This window comes from Staurois parvus, unplaced genomic scaffold (genome assembly GCF_062004578.1).
Source record: "Staurois parvus isolate SC_StPar_1 unplaced genomic scaffold, SC_StPar_1.0 ptg000298l, whole genome shotgun sequence".
In the NCBI taxonomy this organism is placed as follows: domain Eukaryota; kingdom Metazoa; phylum Chordata; class Amphibia; order Anura; family Ranidae; genus Staurois; species Staurois parvus.
Genome location: NW_028318094.1, coordinates 1542064 through 1561947, shown reverse-complemented (window position 1 = coordinate 1561947; position 19884 = coordinate 1542064). Strand labels below are relative to the sequence as shown.

The 19884-nt window shown below is 40.4% G+C and overlaps 1 protein-coding gene across 1 annotated transcript in view; it reads left to right on the top strand.

Annotated features, from left to right (window-relative positions):
• Positions 1-19884, top strand: part of FAT2 (FAT atypical cadherin 2) — a 200051-nt gene that overhangs the window by 138759 nt on the left and 41408 nt on the right. The window contains exons 10-13 of the mRNA XM_089682800.1: positions 5668-9714; positions 10920-11116; positions 12492-12645; positions 17932-18165. Coding sequence (XP_089538926.1) covers positions 5668-9714; positions 10920-11116; positions 12492-12645; positions 17932-18165 — 4632 coding nt within the window. The remainder of the gene's footprint in view (positions 1-5667; positions 9715-10919; positions 11117-12491; positions 12646-17931; positions 18166-19884) is intronic.

Genomic DNA, 19884 nt, shown 5'->3' with positions numbered 1-19884 from the left:
CTGCCAGGCCCGTAATCTGTCATGGGCCCCTGTACCGCCTCCTCATGCTGCTGCCAGGCCCGTAATCTGTCATGGGTCCCTGTACGGCCTCCCATTGCTGCTGTCTCCATTGCCACACTCTGCCATGTGCCACTTTCAGGTCTCCTCACACTGCTGGTGGGTTCCATTTTCTCATAGGGTGCTGGCAGATTACGGGCCTCCCATTGCTGCTGCCAGGCCCGTAATCTGCCATGGGCCCCTGTACCACCTCCTCATGCTGCTGCCAGGTCCAGAGTGTGTCATGGGTCCCTGTACGGCCTCCCATTGCTGCTGTCTCCATCGCCACACTCTGCCATGTGCCACTTTCAGGTCTCCTCACACTGCTGGTGGGTTCCATTTTGTCATAGGGTGCTGGCAGATTACGGGCCTCCCATTGCTGCTGCCAGGCCCGTAATCTGCCATGGGCCCCCGTACCGACTCCTCATGCTGCTGCCAGGCCCGTAATCTGTCATGGGTCCCTGTACCGCCTCCTCATGCTGCTCCCAGGTCTAGAGTCTCTCATGGGTCCCTGTACGGCCTCCCATTGCTGCTGTCTCCATCGCCACACTCTGCCATGTGCCACTTTCAGGTCTCCTCACACTGCTGGTGGGTTCCATTTTGTCATAGGGTGCTGGCAGATTACGGGCCTCCCATTGCTGCTGCCAGGCCCGTAATCTGCCATGGGCCCCCGTACCGACTCCTCATGCTGCTGCCAGGCCCGTAATCTGTCATAGGCCCCTGTACCGCCTCCTCATGCTGCTGCCAGGTCCAGAGTGTGTCATGGGTCCCTGTACGGCCTCCCATTGCTGCTGTCTCCATCGCCACTCTCTGCCATGTGCCACTTTCAGGTCTCCTCACACTGCTGGTGGGTTCCATTTTGTCATAGGGTGCTGTATGGCCTCCCATTGCTGCTGCCTCCACCGCCACACTGTGGCTCCACACTCTGGTTTTGGCCCCATGACTGCCCAAATGAGTGAAGTGTGCGGTGATTCTAAGATCGACGGCACTCATCTGCATGTCATACTGACTGACAGTATTATTTCTCTTCCCCAGCAGACTCCAAGGGCATTTAAATTAAAGGTACAGTGTTCTGCACTAATATAAAGGCTCTCTGAAGCCTAGAAACACCCTTTTTATAAGTTAAATTCGCAGCGAATATATTCGACTCGAATCAAATTTATTCCTTGAATTCGCCGAATCGAATTTTTGAATACTTCGCTCATCTCTAATCCTCATCCTTCTCTCATTTGCTCAGCTTAGCCTGCTTCCCATTTCAGCAGAGAAGGTGCTTTGGAAGGTGGGAGCAAGGTGAACTGAGCTGTGAACTTTAAAAGATAGGTTCACCTTTTTTACAAAAAATCATAAATGCATATTTTTTTGCAGGTATTATTTTTTGTTTCTGAAGTTTCTAAAGCATTGCACGAGTGATCAGCAGATCACTGGTGCCATGCAGGTCTCCTGCAAACCTGTCAGTGTATCTGCTTGCCCGTACAGGATGTATGAGCTAGCAGATATACTGACAGGAAGAATCAATGAACTGCCACTGCGCTCCATGGCACCATAGCAGTTCAGCCACTAAGGCTGGATGAACTTGTAGTTCATTCATTCACAGAACACCGTCAATGAATGACGCAGCTGTGTGGGCGGAGGCCCGCATGGCCGTGTTTTTTTTAAATTGTGACAGCTGGCAGGGAGGAGAAGATCCCCCACTAGCTGTCACAACGAGGAGCAGGGAGGAGCTCGTCTGTTCGTACAATGTTACACCCTGAATATGGGTGTAACATGTTATGAAAGGTGAACGTATCCTTTAAGGATAAATTTCCCCACAGTGACTTCAGCTACAGAGGTCGGAAAGGATTTATTTTAGAGATGCCCGTACAGAATGTATGAGCTAGCAGATATACTGACAGGAAGAATCAATGAACTGCCACTGCGCTCCATGGCACCATGGTAGTTCAGCCGCTAAGGCTGTGGAGACTTGTAGTTCATTCATTCACAGAACACCGTCAATGAATGACGCAGCTGTGTGGGGGCGGAGCCCCGCACGGCCGTGGTTTTTTTAAATTGTGACAGCTGGCAGGGAGGAGAAGATCCCCCACTAGCTGTCACAGCGAGGAGCAGGGAGGAGCTGGTCTGTTTGTAACATGTTACACCCTGAATATGGGTGTAACGTTATGAAAGGTAAACTTATCCTTTAAGGATAAATTTCCCCACAGTGACTTCAGCTACAGAGGTCGGACAGGATTTATTTTAGAGATAATTTACAGCATGAAAAGAATATGAAAGTAATTGAATGTTCATAGCCAGCCACGGGTTCACTTTAAAGAATTATTTGCCGTTCATATTCTTCCATGTATGCCAGTAAGGAGCAGACTGATAGACCTACTGCAGCACACTGTTTATAAAACCTTATAGCTTACAGTGGCCTATTCACTTAGATCATTTTGATGCTATATTGGGCAGTGAAATTATTACTTAAAATGGATTTAAAGGCATCAAATGAAAGTTTGCTTACTTACAGGGATAATCTAGGAATGTTATTTGTGCCGTACCTTAAAAGACTGTATTAAATTCCTAGCCACACTTGTACTGTGAGACTCATAGCTGTGTATAAGCAATATATCTAAGGCACTGTGTGCTCTCATTTAGGTTCTTAAGAGTGATGTCACTACTGTGCTGTTCACTGTCCTCCTTACTAGTGAGGAAGCTGCAGGGCAAGGATCTCAATGCTTCTTTCAGTTTGAGGATCTTCCACCTCTCCTCCACTACCTGAATATTCCACCATCAGTGATCAGATTACCAGTTATCCGCGGAACAGGAAGCAAAGCCCTTACGCCTAGCAAGATAGTTACATAGTTAGTCTGGCTGAAAAAAGACAAAGGTCCATCTAGTTCAACCATAATAAAAAACAAAAAAACAAGTTAAAATCCTACACCCACAGTTGATCCAAAGGAAGGCAAAAAAACACAGAAAAGCATGATGCAATTTGCTCCTGCAGGGAAAAATTCCTTCCTGATCCCCCGAGAGGCAATCGGATATTCCCTGGATCAACTTTACCTATAAATGTTAGTATCCAGTTATATTCTGTGTATCTAGGAAAGATTCCAGGACTTTTTTAAAACAATCCACTGAGCTGGCCAGAACCAACTCTTGAGGGAGACTTTTACTGTGAAAGATGGCTTCCCTTACACATTGACAGAAAGTGGAACAAGGGTAGTAAGTCAGTAACAGGGAATCAGTCAACTGCGGGGAGCCTACAGACATCTCTGCTGGCTAGTTCTTTGCCCTTTGCTTGCCTTTTTTGGGCTTCCAAAGTACAGGTTCTTTTTTAAACATTATTGTTGCGATGAACCTTGAAAAAGTTTGGACAAACACAAATATGGGCTGGAGAGTTTTATATGGTCTGCTAATTCTCAATCCTCTGTTTCATGAGGTCTTCTGTAGCCTTTATTATGTGTGGACACTTCAAGTGACGTAATAATGGAACTTCCAGTGTCGTAATAATGACACTTCCAGTGTTGTAATAATGGCACACTGAGGGGTGATTTACTAAAGACAACTGCACTTTGTAAATGCAGTCGTACTCTGCAAGGGCAGAACTTAGTAAATGAGGTGAAGCTTTGCTGACTTTATCCAATTATGTGCAAGCAAAAATTAGTTTTTTTGTTTTTGTTTCCTAGCATGTGATTGGGTATTCTTTGCAAAGTGAAGCATCACCTCATTTACTAAGCTCTGCAGCAAATGCCCTTGCAGAGTGCACAGTCTATTTGCCTTTGGTAAATCACCCCCATAGTTTGATAGATGTAGGCAGGGGCGGACTGACCCTTTGTAAACTCGGGCACTGCCCGAGGGCCCGGGGTCAGTAGGGGGCCCCATGAGATGCCCCTGGTACCTTTTGCATAGGCTTTTTTGAGTTTGGGCAAGGACACAGGAGCCCCATGATCCCCTATTGCCCGGGGGCCCCATGAGTTGTCAGTCCGCCCCTGGATGTAGGTCCAACAAGTAGATCCCAGACTTTCTCTTGCATATTGAATCTGGCAGAAACGCTGCACTATTTTTCTTGTATTATTTGGTTTGTAGCCTACTAATGTAAAATTTCACATCTGTGTGAATGGTGCAGTAAGCTTTGAAAACAATTTTTCAACCCATTGTAGTCATATTGTCTTTAGAATAAAATTATAATTAGTGTCACTTCTTACAAAAACATATTCTAAATCTCTGACCACAAAAGTGAGAAAGTAGATGTAAGCCTATTAGTGCCGCTTTAAAAGTAACTGGTTCTACTTCCACTGGAAAGATTAAACCTATAGTTTGTCAGACTGGATAAGTAACAATCTTTCTTGATTGATACAAATGAATTTATGTGCACGGGAAAGTATTTACACTGAGTGATAAATGAGCAGTCTATGTGTTGACTCAACATTCCAGTCTTTTAACATAATATGTATCTGTTGAAGCCTTCAAGTCAGATTGCCACAGGTTTGTTTGCGGTGATGCGGTGTCACTCATACAGTATGTTCTCTTCCACAGTTCAAAGCAGCGATTTTGGTTTATTTTCTATGTTCCTAAATACACTTTGAGCACAGCTGACAATATCACTGCTGAGTTCAAGGCAAATAGCCTAAAGTTATTCTAATAGCTTAACTTTTTTTTTTTAAATGTAATGGATTCTATGCATAAAGGTAAAAAAAAACACTCCAGTACTTAGTTTCATCCCTCTCTGTCCCTAAACACTATTGGTCAAATCCTGTGAGAAGGGAGAGGGGCGTGGCTGAGCTGTGTGTGTCTATTGACACACATGGCCTGGCTCATGGGCGTGCCCACACGGGTGCCCCCATTGCAAGCAGCTTGCTGTGGGGCACTTATATGAAGAAAGGGCCGAGAGCACCATCAGGGGACTCCAGAATAGGAGGTAAGAGACTGCTGTGTGCAATACCATTGTACATAGCAGGTAAGTGTAACATCTTTTTATTTTAATTACAAAAAGGCTTTACAATCACTTTAATAAACAGGTGAAATACATATAAGGAAGCTGTTTTACCTGCCAAATTATTTGTATTTCTTCCCATCAAATTATGTGATTACCACAACATACAGCCCTGTCGGGCATGGCAGGATATCTGATGTTTCTTTGATGCAATCCAGTATCACTTACAGGTCGCACCTCAACACCAGAGTGTGCTCATTGGACTACAGTACTAATGGCTTGCTCCTTATGCTGCTTTTTTCTTCCCTAGTGTAAGCTCTGCTGTGCAGGGATTGAAGGTCAAATTCAGGTACTTACACTGCTTGCATTTAATGAAAAAATAAAAAGTATGGGGTTAATAAATAGAGAGCTACATTTTTTTGTTTATTATATTTTCCTGCTAGTTGTCTGACTGTTAGGATATCCCAATGGCTTGAACACCCTCTGAGTAACCATGTTAACCTATATAATAAATAAGAAAAAAAAAGTTTATTCCAGAACATCTTGACAGGCGGACAACTAGAATTTTTCAGAAGGCAGGGACAGCATTAGCAGATACCCTGTTACAGTTAGAAAATATCTCATACCTCTAAAAAAAACACTTATGGATTAATATTTGTGGTTCCATTATTTATACAGGTATGATCCATAATTGATTGATTCTTTTTTTTTTTTTTTTACAGGCAACAGTGAAGGATATTTTAATATTGACGAGTCATCTGGCCTGATTACTTTTGCCAAGACACTGGAGCAGCTAACAAAGAGCTGGATAACTTTGACAATCATGGCAGTAGATCAGGGGACACCACAGTTTCAGGACATAGCCACTGTTAACCTACAAATCAAACCTTCTGACACGTCACCACCAAAGTTTATATTGAGAGAGTATGTAGTGGAAATCAGTGAATCAGTTCCTATTGGCTCATTTGTAACCATGGTGTCTGCAACAAGCTGGTCTTCCATTAATTATGATATTAAAGAAGGGAATGAGGAAGGTTCCTTTTACCTTAACTGCTATTCTGGTATTATCACTACTGAAAAAAATCTGGATTTTGAGACCATTTCTGCTTACCAACTCAAAATACGTGGCAACAGCTCTCTTGGATATTACAGTGAAACAACTGTCTTTATCTACATCATTGATGAAAATGACAACTCCCCAATTTTTTCAAAGAGCATATATCTGGGTCAGATTAGTGAGGATGCTCCAATAGGCAGCATGGTGACCAGTATGGACTTAACACCTCTGACCATTCAAGCTACTGACAATGACACTGAAGCAAATGCTATCTTGAGTTACCAAATTCTGGATCCTGACGTTCTTACATACTTCAAAATCAATCCAAGTATGGGAACATTGTTCACTGTGACAGAACTTGACTTTGAGATAGCAACTTCATTCTCTTTTGATGTGCATGTATGTGACTCGGGTATGCCAAGTCGGTTTGCCTCTCAGCCAGTAAAGGTCACCATACAAGTGATTAATGTAAATGATTCTCCGCCAAAATTTTTAAAAGACATATATGATCTGAATATTTATTTACCTGCTTATAATAATATGCACATCCTAACTATGGCAGCTAATGACGCAGATTCCGAAGTGATGTACAGCATTTCAGAAGGCAACACAGATAATGCATTCTTGATTGACTCAAAATCTGGTTTCCTTGTTTTAAACGATTCCTCTCTCTTGAAGTCAGACCGTGAACTTTCAATAAAAGCTTGGGATGGCATATACCATGACACTGCACTGATAAAAATTAATGTCACTCAAATCGGAATAACCAACTTGAAATTTGATCAGGCTTTGTATACATTAAAGGTGACTGAAAACGATCCTAGTGTTATGGTGTTAAATATAATGGATGTGCTTGGAATTCAACTTAATGAACCAATTAGTTTTTCAGCTCTTACATATACAGATCTTTTCCAGATAAGTCCATCCTCTGGCGTTCTCCAGACAAAAGGTCTAGCATTTGACAGAGAGATTCAAGGCAAATATGATGTAATAGTTGAAGCTAAAGATGGCAGGAATCCACCACGGGTGTCCCAGGCTAAAGTTGAAGTATATGTTGAAGATGTCAATGATAATACTCCAGAATTTATTAATACTCCATATTATTTGGCTGTAGAAGATGGCATGGAACCTGGTGATGTCATCTTCCAGGTGTCAGCTATAGATAAAGATACTGGACAAAACAGTGCTCTGACCTTCCAGTTGGAAGATGACCATAAATATTTCAGGATTGACCCATCTCTAGGAGATATTATTCTTAGACAACCTTTCGATTATGAAGCCTTAAATCAGTATGTTCTAAAAGTGATTGTCAGAGACAATGGTCAACCCTCTTTGCAAGCTCAAGAAGAAGTAGTCATCATTGTCCGAAACAAATCTAATCCTGTTTTCCAAAGTCTATATTACACAGTGAACTTGCCAGAAAATGTACCTATCTCTACTCCAGTTTTACACATTCAGGCTCGCAGCCCGGAAGGATTCCGTATTATTTATAATATTGTTGAGAATGAAGCTCTTAGTTTTTTTAGCATTGACTTTAAGACTGGTTCTCTAAGTGTTACAGGACAGCTAGATTATGAGACAAAAAGTACACATCTGTTAACTGTTAGAGCCACAGATTCGGCTGCAGGTCATTTTTCGGAAGCACGGGTGTTAGTTAAAGTGGAAGATGTAAATGATCACCCACCGATCTTCTCTCAAATGGTCTACATAGGACATATCATGGAAAAACTTCCGCCATATCAACCAGTGATTCAACTGCAAGCTTCTGATCAAGATTCTGGGAAGAACCAAGAAGTTTCATATCATATCCTAGGAAACGACACAGAGGAAACCCATGCATTCTTCCATATAAACCACAAAACTGGTGAAATCACAACAGCCCAAGAGTTGGATTATGAAACTATGCGTCAGTTTCAGTTCAAAGTGAGGGCCACAGATAATGGTTTGCCACCTTTGCATGCAGACGCGCTTGTCATTGTCAATGTAACTGATTTAAATGATAATCCTCCAAAGTTCAGAGAAACACACTATGAAGCTAATATAAGTGAACTAGCCAACTGTGGACATATTGTTATTAAAGTCCAAGCATTTGACCTGGATAGCATAGACGCTGGCAAGCTGGAATATCTTATTCTTTCTGGTAACAATCATCGACACTTTACTCTAAACAGAACATCTGGAGTCATCTCCCTTTCCAACCTCTGTAGAAATAGTTTGGATTTATTTTACCAGCTACAGGTTGCAGCTTCTGATGGTGTGTACAGGGATACTGTACCAGTGTACATCAATATTACCCATGCCAACAAGCACACCCCATCATTTCAACAGGATGTATTTGAAGTAGAACTTGCAGAGAATGCAGAAATAGGCACTACAGTGATTGAGTTGGCAGCAAATGATCCTGATGATGGACCTTATGGAATGGTGGATTACAGTATTATTAATAAATTGGCCTTGGACATGTTTTCCATTGACAACAATGGCCATATAGCAACCTTGCGGAAATTAGACAGGGAGAATGCGACAGAGAGACTTATTGCCATCAAACTTATGGCGAAGGATGGAGGAGGTAGGGCAGCTTTCTGCACAGTTAAAATAATTCTGACGGATGAGAATGACAACCCTCCTCTGTTTATTGCCAGTGAATATACTTTATCTGTCCAGTCTAATCTTGGCAAAGGAACCCCAATCATTCAGGTGCTTGCTTATGATGCTGATGAAGGGCAAAATGCTGATGTTACTTATTCTATTGATAAGTATGATGAAGATCTAGTTCAAATCAATCCTTACAATGGCACTATCATTGCAAAAAAAAGCCTATTAGGGCTGGAAAACAAGGACATTACTTTTACAGTCATAGCAAAAGATGGTGCACCTCCGAATTGGAGCTCACTTGTTCCTGTTCATCTCCATATTGTACCAACAGAGGTCACTTTGCCTAAGTTTTCTGAACCTTTGTACAGTTTTTCAGCATCTGAAGATCTGCCTGAAGGATCTGAAGTAGGACTTGTAAAAGCAACGGCAGTGGAACCAGTCATTTATAGCCTAGTAGAAGGTACAACCCCAGAAAGCAACAAAGATGGAGTATTTAGTCTAGATAAACATACAGGAGCTCTGGTAGTAAACAAAGGAGTAGACCATGAAAAAACCAAGTGGTATCTTATTGATGTCCAGGCGAATTGTCCTCACTTCGGCAAAGAGTTAGTGTCTTTGGTTTCAGTAAGCATCCAAGTTAAAGATATTAATGACAATCATCCTGTTTTTGAAGCTGACCTTTATAGAGCTTCATTAACAGAGAATATGCCAGCTGGGACAACTGTCATACAAGTTACTGCAAACGATCAAGACACAGGCAATGATGGGATAGTAACTTACAGCCTCAGAGGAGATACTAGTGAAATTCAAAGGTTCTTCATCATTGATGCTGAAAATGGTTGGATTAGAACCCTAAAGGAGCTTGATTGTGAAAAGCAAGAGATCTATACATTTTTTGTAGTGGCTACAGACCAGGGAAAGAAAATACGCCTTTCTTCTGAAACCATGGTAGAAGTGACAGTAACTGATGATAATGACAACCCTCCAAAGTTCACCTCTCAAGTATATAGGGGATCCATAGCAGAGAATAGCGAATCTGGACAGGTCATAACTACCCTCAAAACTTGGGACAGTGATATGTCTGAAAGCAATCGGAAAGTCGCCTGTTTCATAACAGGTAAGATGATGTGACTAAATGGTTCTTCATGCATGTTTTGAAATGTAGACCAGCAACATCTAACAACTGCAGTTATTGGATTTTTTCTAACATACATTATAGAGACTTTTAGGAAGCTGTCTGTCTATTTCTTAATATACATATATTAGATGTAGTTAATTATTGCAGTTTTTAAAAAACAAAAATGAAAAACAAAAGTGGTATTTAGATAAATGGGGACTACTGAACCCCAAGCACACCTCTTTTACCAATTTGTTAAAAGGCTTTCCCTTAGATAACTAAGGTTATTCCAGCCTTGAGGTGAAAATACGGTACAAAATAATCACCATGCCTGCTCAATCCATAAATAAGCCATTTCTGGTGAACACTCCAGAAACAGTATACAGATAAATAATACATGTTACTAAACTGTGTTCCTTGGGTTTACAAGCGTAGGTTTTGCTACAGTAGTGGAGGAACAGAGCTTGCTCAGGGACAGGGTTTATTGAAGGAAACAGTTGTGCCATCATAAGTGCCTAAAGGGTGTACAATACTCTAAAAATCTGTTTAAGGAAATTTAAAACATCTTTAACAGTGTGGCTGATTTAATAAGGGAAAAAAGAATTGCCAATTGTTTGAATGTTCACTTCAACTATCCAATCATGTGGAAAGCACATTTCTGTTCATTTTGAATGTCCAACAGTGTGCAGTTGCTTTTCACTTGTTTGGATAATTTAAGTGAGTATGTACATGACAGTCTGAAATATTTAACATTTCTTGTTGTTCAGTAAGTTTTAAATGTATTTAAACAGGTTTTTAAAGTATAATGCTCCTTTTCTAAATGTATGAATATGCTATGTTCTCATTTAATGAATTAGCCCAAATGCCTAAACAAAAAACTATGTTAGAAGAAAAGGCTATTACATTTTGAAGCAGTATTTAGATATATATTTCACTGGCCATATCCACATAAATTTTCTAGAAATTTCAACACATTTAAATTAACTTTCTATTGCAAAAATAGTAAAATAAATCCAGAAAAATTACTACCAACTGTTAAGTATTTATTTACAGTACAAGTTAGGGATGGACTATGTTAGGTTGCCTTGATCAATATTATTTTTGTGATTAAATGTTTAGAATTTATAGAAAATTGTAGTATCTGAAGCTGTCAGCTGTCTTTTTTAACTATTTAAAAAAATTAAGTTTAGATGTTCTTCTAACAGATGGAGACCCCTTAGGCCTGTTCAGCATCAGCGAGGTGGAAAACCAGTGGGTCATTTCCGCTAAGAAGCCCTTGGACAGGGAAGATATAGAGAAACATAACTTAAAGGTGACAGCATCTGATGGGAAGTTCCAGGCAACCACAGAGGTGGAAATTACTGTGTTGGACATCAATGACAACAGTCCTGAGTGCCAGCAGGTATGTAGGGTAAAAACAAAATAGTGGATAATGGATTCCTTTGTAGTATTTAATAGGATATTAGAAAACAAAAGTGAATTCGGAGGCCATATAAAGACACAAGACCAAAAGTTGGTTATTTGGATTAGTCATATTCTTAGAGGCTTCCATAGGGGCCATATTATACTGTGTAATATTTTTAGTTTCATCTGTCAGGATTTGTGCATTTACAGGCAGTTCTTATGAAGATTCACTCCTCAAAAGACTGTCAGCACTTGCTCAATGGCTGAAAGAAGAAAAATTGGGCACTGGCCTATTTCTTTAAAAATTATTCACCAACTTAAGTAAAACAGTAGAACCCATTAGTTATTAACATGGTATTAACCCACAAACAACACCCTTGTGTAGACATCCAAAAGGCCTGAGACTGCTGCTGGATGCTACAATCTTGGATGTGATATCAGCAGCACCAGAGCTACCACTGAAGTAACACTTTATAGTATCTCCCCTCCTCCAGCATCTACATAAAAGGTTATATAAGGTGGTCAGGGAAGGAGTGGTAGAGCTGGGTCAGCACAGAGAATAATTAGACATCCCCAGAAGACGAGAGGGCAATGATGTGCAGAGAGGTGACTGTGCTATGGAAATTACTCTTCTGACGTCGTAATTTTTATGGCACATTACAAATTAATAAAAAATGAAATATGGAAGGGAAAATACTGCAAGTAAGGATTTAAAGCACTGGATTTTACCTGCAGTTTTTAAGCTGGTGACAGGGTTTCTTTGACCATTCCCTGCTTTATCCAAAACTGAAAAAAATTGGGCTTTATATATATACTTTAGGTTTATGCCCAAGATGTGCAATTCCACTGGGTATATTGGAGCTGAGCAGAGAATGTAGAGAAGTTTGTATTTACTATACAGATAACTATTTTTGAGTTGTGGACTATGCTTTTAAAGTATATATTATTAAAGAGGGAAGAAATGTTTTTCTAATATGGATAAGGATGTGTCCATTCTTTAAAAGGACTGATTTGGAGCTGCTGGGAAAACTACACAAGTGAGCTGTTATACTGATGACCCTTTTCACCACAATCTACAATTTTTGTCTGTTGCCGTCTGCAAATTACATGTGATTGTCATTTTGAATTGCTCCGAATGCTGTGATAAGCACTCTCCTGATACTTGTCATGTGTGATTGTCAGGGAACCAGTTGCATTGTGCTCCTTCTGCTGTTGAGGAGGAGACAGATAAGTCCTCACTCATCCAGAAATAGCACGGGCATTACTGAACAGTCTATCCTATTCAGCTTTGTTTGGGATTTTGCATTCCTGCTATGGATGAGTTGCTACAATGCAGAAAAACATTCATCTCAGATAATTCTCCCTTCTATCAGATGATATACACAGCAACGGTCTCTGAGGACGCCCCTCCTGGTCTCCTTATCCTCAAGATATCAGCCAAAGACCCTGACGTGGGTAATAATGCCCAGATTACTTATGCTCTTTATGGTCTTGGAGATGACCGATTTCGACTAGATCCGTACACAGGTAAATTTTACTGATACTTGAAGAAAAACTGTTGCATAAATACATACATGTAATAAATAAATAAAGAATATTTCAGGGCAGAATGATAGGATACCTTTAAAGTGTATAATAGAGACATTTTTTTCTGACTAAAAAAGTTATATTTATACAATATTGCACAGAGTGGTCCCTTATCTCCTCTTTGGTGGTCCCTGGCAGGCGCTCTATGCTTCTTATTCTTCTGAGTACACAATCAGCAAGCTTTGTGCTAAGGGAGCAACTGTGTGCACACATTCCTGAGCTGGGCTGTGTGCTTCCATATACACACGCAGTGCCAACAAGCCATGCCCCTGCTCACTCAGGAGTTTGACTAACAGCAGCAGGAGCTTATGGCCCCTGCTGCACTCAGTGTCTTCTGTGAGACCTGACCAGACAGTGCTGGACCAGGGAGAGGAGCCAGGTTAGTGTTTAGGAGGGGAGGGCCGTTAGTGGTTAAAAAAAGAGGTTATACTTATACAATATTGCACAGAGTGGTCCCTTATCTCCTCTTTGGCAGTCCAGTGGGAGGAGCCAGGTTAGTGTTTAGGGTTGGGGAGGCAGTTAGTGGTTAAATAAAAGAGTTTATACTTATACAATATTGCACAGAGTGGTCCCTTATCTCCTCTTTGGCGGTCCAGTGAGAGGAGCCAGGTTAGTGTTTAGGGTTGGGGGGGCAGTTAGTGGTTAAAAAAAAGAGGTTATACTTATACAATATTGCACAGAGTGGTCCCTTATCTCCTCTTTGGCAGTCCAGTGGGAGGAGCCAGGTTAGTGTTTAGGGTTGGGGGGGCAGTTAGTGGTTAAAAAAAAGAGGTTATACTTATACAATATTGCACAGAGTGGTCCCTTATCTCCTCTTTGGCAGTCCAGTGGGAGGAGCCAGGTTAGTGTTTAGGGTTGGGAGGAGGGGCAGTTAATGGTTAAATAAAAGAGGTTATACTTATACAATATTGCACAGAGTGTCCCTTATCTCCTCTTTGGTGGTCCCTGGCAGGTGCTGTCTACTCTTTATTCTTCTGAGTACACAATCAGCAAGCCTTGTGCTAAGGGAGCACCTCTGCGCACACATTCCTAAGCTGGGCTGTGTGCTTCCATAGACACACACAATGCCAACAAGCCACGCCCCTGACAGCAGCAAGAGCTTATGGCTCCTGCTGCACTCAGTGTCTTCTGTGAGACCTGACCAGACAGTGCTGGACCAGGGAGAGGAGCCAGGTTAGTGTTTGGGGTTGGAGGGCGGGGGCAGTTAGTGGGACATTTCTTCCTTAATTCAGGGAATGCATTAATGTAAAAAATGTTAGAGTTTAGAAGCACTTTAATGCCTATCCGCCAACCTACTTATAGTCTCCTTTGCATCTTTTTTTTCCCTATGGCAGTTGTCACAAAGGGGTTGATTTACTAAAAACGGAGAATGCAAAATTTGGTGCAGTTGTGTATAGTAGCCAATCAGCTTCTAACTTTAACATGTTCAAATTAGCTTTGACTAAAAAAACTGGAAGCTGATTGGTTTCTTTTCAGAGCTGCACCAGATTTTGCATGTTCCAGTTTTAGTAAATCAACCCCAAAAGACTCTGTGTAACTTAATGTTGGATGTTTGAGAGCTTGCACAGGGGTGATGATATCACTCTGCCATGTGATAGTGTTTGGACCCAGGGGCGGACTGACAACTCAGGGGGCCCCCGGGCAATAGGGGATCATGGGGCCCCTGTGTCCTTGCCCAAACTCAAAAAAGCCTATGAAAAAGGTACCAGGGGCATCTCATGGGGCCCCCTACTGACCCCGGGCCCTCGGGCACTGCCCGAGTTTTCAAATGGTCAGTCTGCCCCTGTTTGGACCTGCCCATTGGCCACTCAGGTCCGAAGACTGCACCATGGGAGGAGGTTCCCTATACTTGGAAGCACAGCTGCAATGGAGCTTTTATAAATTTGCCATCTATTTGTTTCTCCCTTCTCAGAAAAGAAAAAGAGATCAAAGTCTTTAGCAGTAGTTGCTATGGGTTAATGACATTTAAAAAAAACTCTTATTCTATTAAAATAGTACTGGGGTGTTAAATTCCAAGATAATCCAATAACAATCATTTAGTAATTCAGTGCATATTGTCAACTCTATTTCCACCAAAGACCAGAAATTATACAGATTTTAATCAGCCCGCTTGTTTAACATGTTTGTGGTACGGAGATAAAGAAAAATCATTTCTTTTAGATCTAGCCAAGTACAGTGCAGGTTCAACTGAAACACGCACCAACCATTCATCAGTGTTACCCAATTCACTTCTCCTGCCTAAATATAAACCAACAGTGAAGATTTCGATGAGGGCTTGATTTATGCTTGAAATAGCTTGCAGCACATACCATAGAAGCGGCCTGTAGGTACATTTTAATTTTCAGGGGAAGAGATGTTCCCTATGGGGACATATAGTGCAAATCACGGTATACATTCCAGAGCATTGCTTCTCACTTTATCAAATAGATGTGTGGTTATTCCTTACAAAACCCTTTTTTTAGTTTTTAAAGCTGACCTCCAGGCAAACAGCTAAGTACTAAAACAAAAGAGAGATGTTTTACCAACTAAAGGATTTACATTCTTGTCTGCCCAGTTCTGAGATTTACACAGCTCTGCCACACAACACAAACTTGCACTATCTGATCTTGTTCTACTGCAGTTCAATAATGCTTACCTGTCTTGTCCTTCACCAGCCTGTGACTGGACAGTAAAACACACTCACCGGCCACTTTATTAGGTACACCTGTTCAATTGCTTGGTAACACAAACTGCTAATCAGTCAATCACGTGGCAGCAACTCAATGCATTTAGGCATGTAGACGTGGAGAAGATGACTAGCTGAAGTTTACACCGAGCATCAGAGCGGGGAAGAAAGGGGATTTAAGTGACTTTGAACTTGGCATGGTTGTTGGTGCCAGACGGGCTGGTCTGAGTATTTCAAAAACTGCTGATCTACTGGGATTTTCACACACAACCATCTCTAGGGTTTACAGAGAATGGTCCAAAAAAGAGAAAATATCCAGTAAGTGGCAGTTGTCTTTTTGATGTCAGAGGTCAGAGGAGAATGGGCAGACTGGTTCGAGATGATAGAAAGGCAACAGTAATTCATGTCAATATGGACCAAAATCTCTGATTTTTGACACCTTGTTGAATCTATGCCACAAAGAATTAAGGAAGTTCTGCAGGCAAAAGGGGGTCCAACCCGGTACTAGGAAGGTGCACCTAATAAAGTGCCGGCAATACAGGAGTATCTTTCCTGTTAGCATATGATCACTGATGAACAACTGACTGTTGTCTTTCCCTCTCCCAGTCTGAGCTCTGATGTACAGGGATGAAAAAGGCTGATATCAAGTCAAAAACAGCTACCATACTTACACTGCTTGTATTTAACAAACACATTTAATGATCTATTACTGATTACAGAACTTCATTCATTTGTGGGTTTTTTAGATGCGCCTTTGAAGTTCAGCTGTAAATAGCCTGGAGCAGGGAACCTCTGACAGTTTTTTTTCTTGTCTTCTTTTTTTATTGTGCTGTGGATGTTGCTGTTAGAGAGTGAACTGGGAAGTGTTTACAACCTGTATCACATTTTCATTGCTTTCTCTACTACTACTCCCCTATAATACCTTGTTCAGAAATGAATCATTACGCTGATTTTTGTGAGAGCAGACTATCCATTTGCCTGTCTTTTTTCCTTAATAGCATTTAATGACCTCCGCATCTAAATTAGCAGTTAAGATACTGTACATATAATGGTTCTGTATTAAATAAATAAAAAATACATCTCTGCTAAGATCAAAAAGAGAAAAACAAAGCAGCTGTTAGTCACTGTCATACCAGGTCAAAAAACACGAAAAACAAAACAACAGCGCTAATAATGAACATAAAAGTCAATAAAAATCAAATACTTATGTTATAGTGAATTTTCATATAGAGCTTTTCAGTGAAATAAAAGTGAAAGAAACAAATAAATAATAAAATGAAAAATTAAAGTGTCCATGTGAAACATAAATTACAAATTCATATTGCAATCAGAGTCCCTTCTTCTCCAAAAGTAAGTATACATAAAGTGAGCGCTGAGCATCTTCCCATGCTGGAGCCATCAGCTTGCCACACCATTGTTTATGTATGCACAGTGCTTTTTATTTTGCATCTTATTTTTTTGGATGTGAACTTTGATTTTAAGGAATAAAGAGCTTTTTTTGGGGATACTTTGCTATGAGTGGGTTCTCTTTATTTTTCATTTATTTAGATCATGGCCATTGATCCACAGTGGTGGAACTCTATTCGGGCACAGAGTGCTATTACTTTCATCCTCTACTGGTTCATCTATTCTGGAGTATCGGCTATTACGCCTACTGGCCTGCTATGGTGAGGCTGTGGTTGCACATCTTCGAGCTGAGCGCTTTATGACCATCTATAACTTTATGGTTCACCTGGTCTTGTAAGAGGCCCTTACATCTACGTATATGTGGGGGTAGTGGAGTTTTCTCACATTGTGGTGCATCATTGCAACATAGATTGCAATTGGCACTTTATGTATACTTACTTTTGGAGAAGAAGGGACTCTAATTGCAATATGAATTTGTAATTTATGTTTCACATGGACACTTACATTTTTCATTTTATTTGTTTCTTTCACTTTTATTTCACTGTATGAAATTCAATATATGAAAATTCACTATAACATAAGTATTTGATTTTTATTGACTTTTATGTTCATTATTAGTGCTGTTATTTTATTTTTTTAATGGTTCTGTATTACCTGTGAAAAGATTGTATTTCAGTACATCCAGCCACAAGATTTACACAGCTCTACCAGAATGTACAGTCAGGCTGGTCACCTGACTATTTTCTGCTTGCTTTTAAGAAACATAGCTAGAGCACCCCTGCTCCCAACATGTAATTGGCCAGTGAAGAAGCAGCAGCAGGCTGACGAGGTCATCTCTCTGCTCTCCTGTCCCAGCAACATGTTCTTTGGTGTATGTGGCACTCATGATTGACCTAGTGCTGCCCATCACTGCTCAGTCTGCTGCTGTACAGAGGATTACAAGAAGTTGATACCAAGTCAAATTCAGGTACATGCATTAGCTACAATTAAAAATAAATGTAATGACTTTTTATACCAAATGCATCAATTGGTGTTTTTATATCTGACTGTGGTTTAGATTAACCTTTTGTATCTGCATTTAATAAGTTACAAATGTCAGAAATTAGATTTTTTTTACTGTTTTTCTAACAGTCATTGATTGTCTCTATACACAGGAGAGTTAACAACACTGGCACCTTTGGACAGGGAACAGAAGGCATCCTATCACTTGGTTGCAAAAGCCACTGATGGAGGGGGACTTTCATGCCAATCAGATATTGTCCTGTCTCTTAAGGATATCAATGATAATGGACCAGTGTTCTCCATGAATCACTACTCCGTAACTGTGTATGACAACACAACTTTGAAGACCCCTGTGGCGGTGGTCATTGCTAGAGATCCTGATGAAGGTAGAGCAAAAAAATCTTTCTCATTTTTCATTCTCATTCGTTTTCATAGAAGTGAATATAACAGCAGAATCACCCATGCAGGGGGATACAAGATTGTACAAAAGTTTTTTGTTTTTTTTTTAAAGAAGAACACAGTCGAACATAACCAGTACAGCATACTGGGACTCTGACATCTAGAATCATAGGGCATATTCAGCAGTCAGAGAGCCTTAAGAAATAATAGACTCTCAAAGAAGAGGGAAGAAAGAGGAAGCGAGAGAGGGGAGAAAGAGAAAAAAGGGGGAGTTGGAAATGAAAGGGGCTAGGTAGCAAGAGAGGATAGGGAGTACATGCCCCACAGACTCAGGAAGGTGAACTAAAGGTAAGACAGAAAGTACATATTCAGTGAAGGCAAGGCATAGTGGGTCCCATATTTTAGGAAGTTTTGGGTGGGAGTCGTTGAGGATACTGGATAGCTTTTCATTATTCATCATCGTGATCATACAGTCTTTACCTTTCATGAAAGGAGCTGAGCAAAAAATGTTTCTTTAAAATGATTCCTTCCCTAGCTACAAAGGCAGCCATCTTGAAAGATTATTCATTTATTCTATAAGAATAGTTACATATTTGCAACAAGTGATATGTCTGAACTAGTTTACATTGTAAGCAAATCCAAAGTTTGGGTTTTTTTTGGATAGGGTAGGGGATGGTTAAGACTAGAGATGAAGTTCGGGTTTGCTGCTATCCTGGGATTGTGCCTTGAGATCACATTGAATTTTTGTGTAGATTCACCCAATTTTTTTTAAAAAACCATTATGCATTAATTTGACCTCTAAATATTATGCCTTGTCAGCAGTCTTAAAATGACCAATAAGGGTTTTTTTTTTAATAAGCCAAACTAATACCTAAAAACTAAGACCACTAATACGGCTACAATCACCTCAAGCATTTTTAATAAGCCAAACTCCTCACTAAAAAATGGGGACTCAGTGCAGCCAAAGTGCATAGAAATCTGTTGTAGGGAAAGCCGACAAACTGCATTATGGGTTGCTAGGAATCTTTACTTTAATTCTCCCAATGTAGCTTTTTGTTGTGTTATTCCTAATTTTGGGGGCTCTTTTGTGTTTTATTTTTACTCTTAGATTGTAAGCTCCAAGGATCAGGGCCCCCTTACCCTCTTGTATTGAACTGTATTGTTGCTGTATTGTCTCCAGTAATATTGTAAAGTGCTGAGCAAACTGTTGGCGCTATATAAATCCTGTATAATAATAATACTTTCTGGGTTATTTGAGCAGTTATTTTAGTTGCTATTTTGCCTATAGCAAACTTATTTTTTGCTGTAGGGCTTCCTATTAAAAAACATTGGAGCAATTGAAGCAGCATTCACTTGTTACTGACCATCTGCTCTTGGAGCAGCCTTTTGTTTGTAGCACTGTTTAAAAAAAAAAGTGCAAGAACAGTGTGTACCTAAATCACCTTAGAATATAATACTCACGTACACTGCAGACCTCTATCCCCATACATAAATTAAAAGTTAGGATATATCAGTTAGACCTCTCTGATTAAAACTGTTGGCCAATTTTAATTATTTTAGCAAAGCCCCATCCTGTGCTCGTTGTCTCTTGTAAGTATGAGCCTAACCTTGTTATTTAAATGACAACATCTCTATCACCTGTGGACTTTTAATTCTAATTGAACGTTTGATTGAAATTGGCCAGTGACACTGACAATTTTGCATAA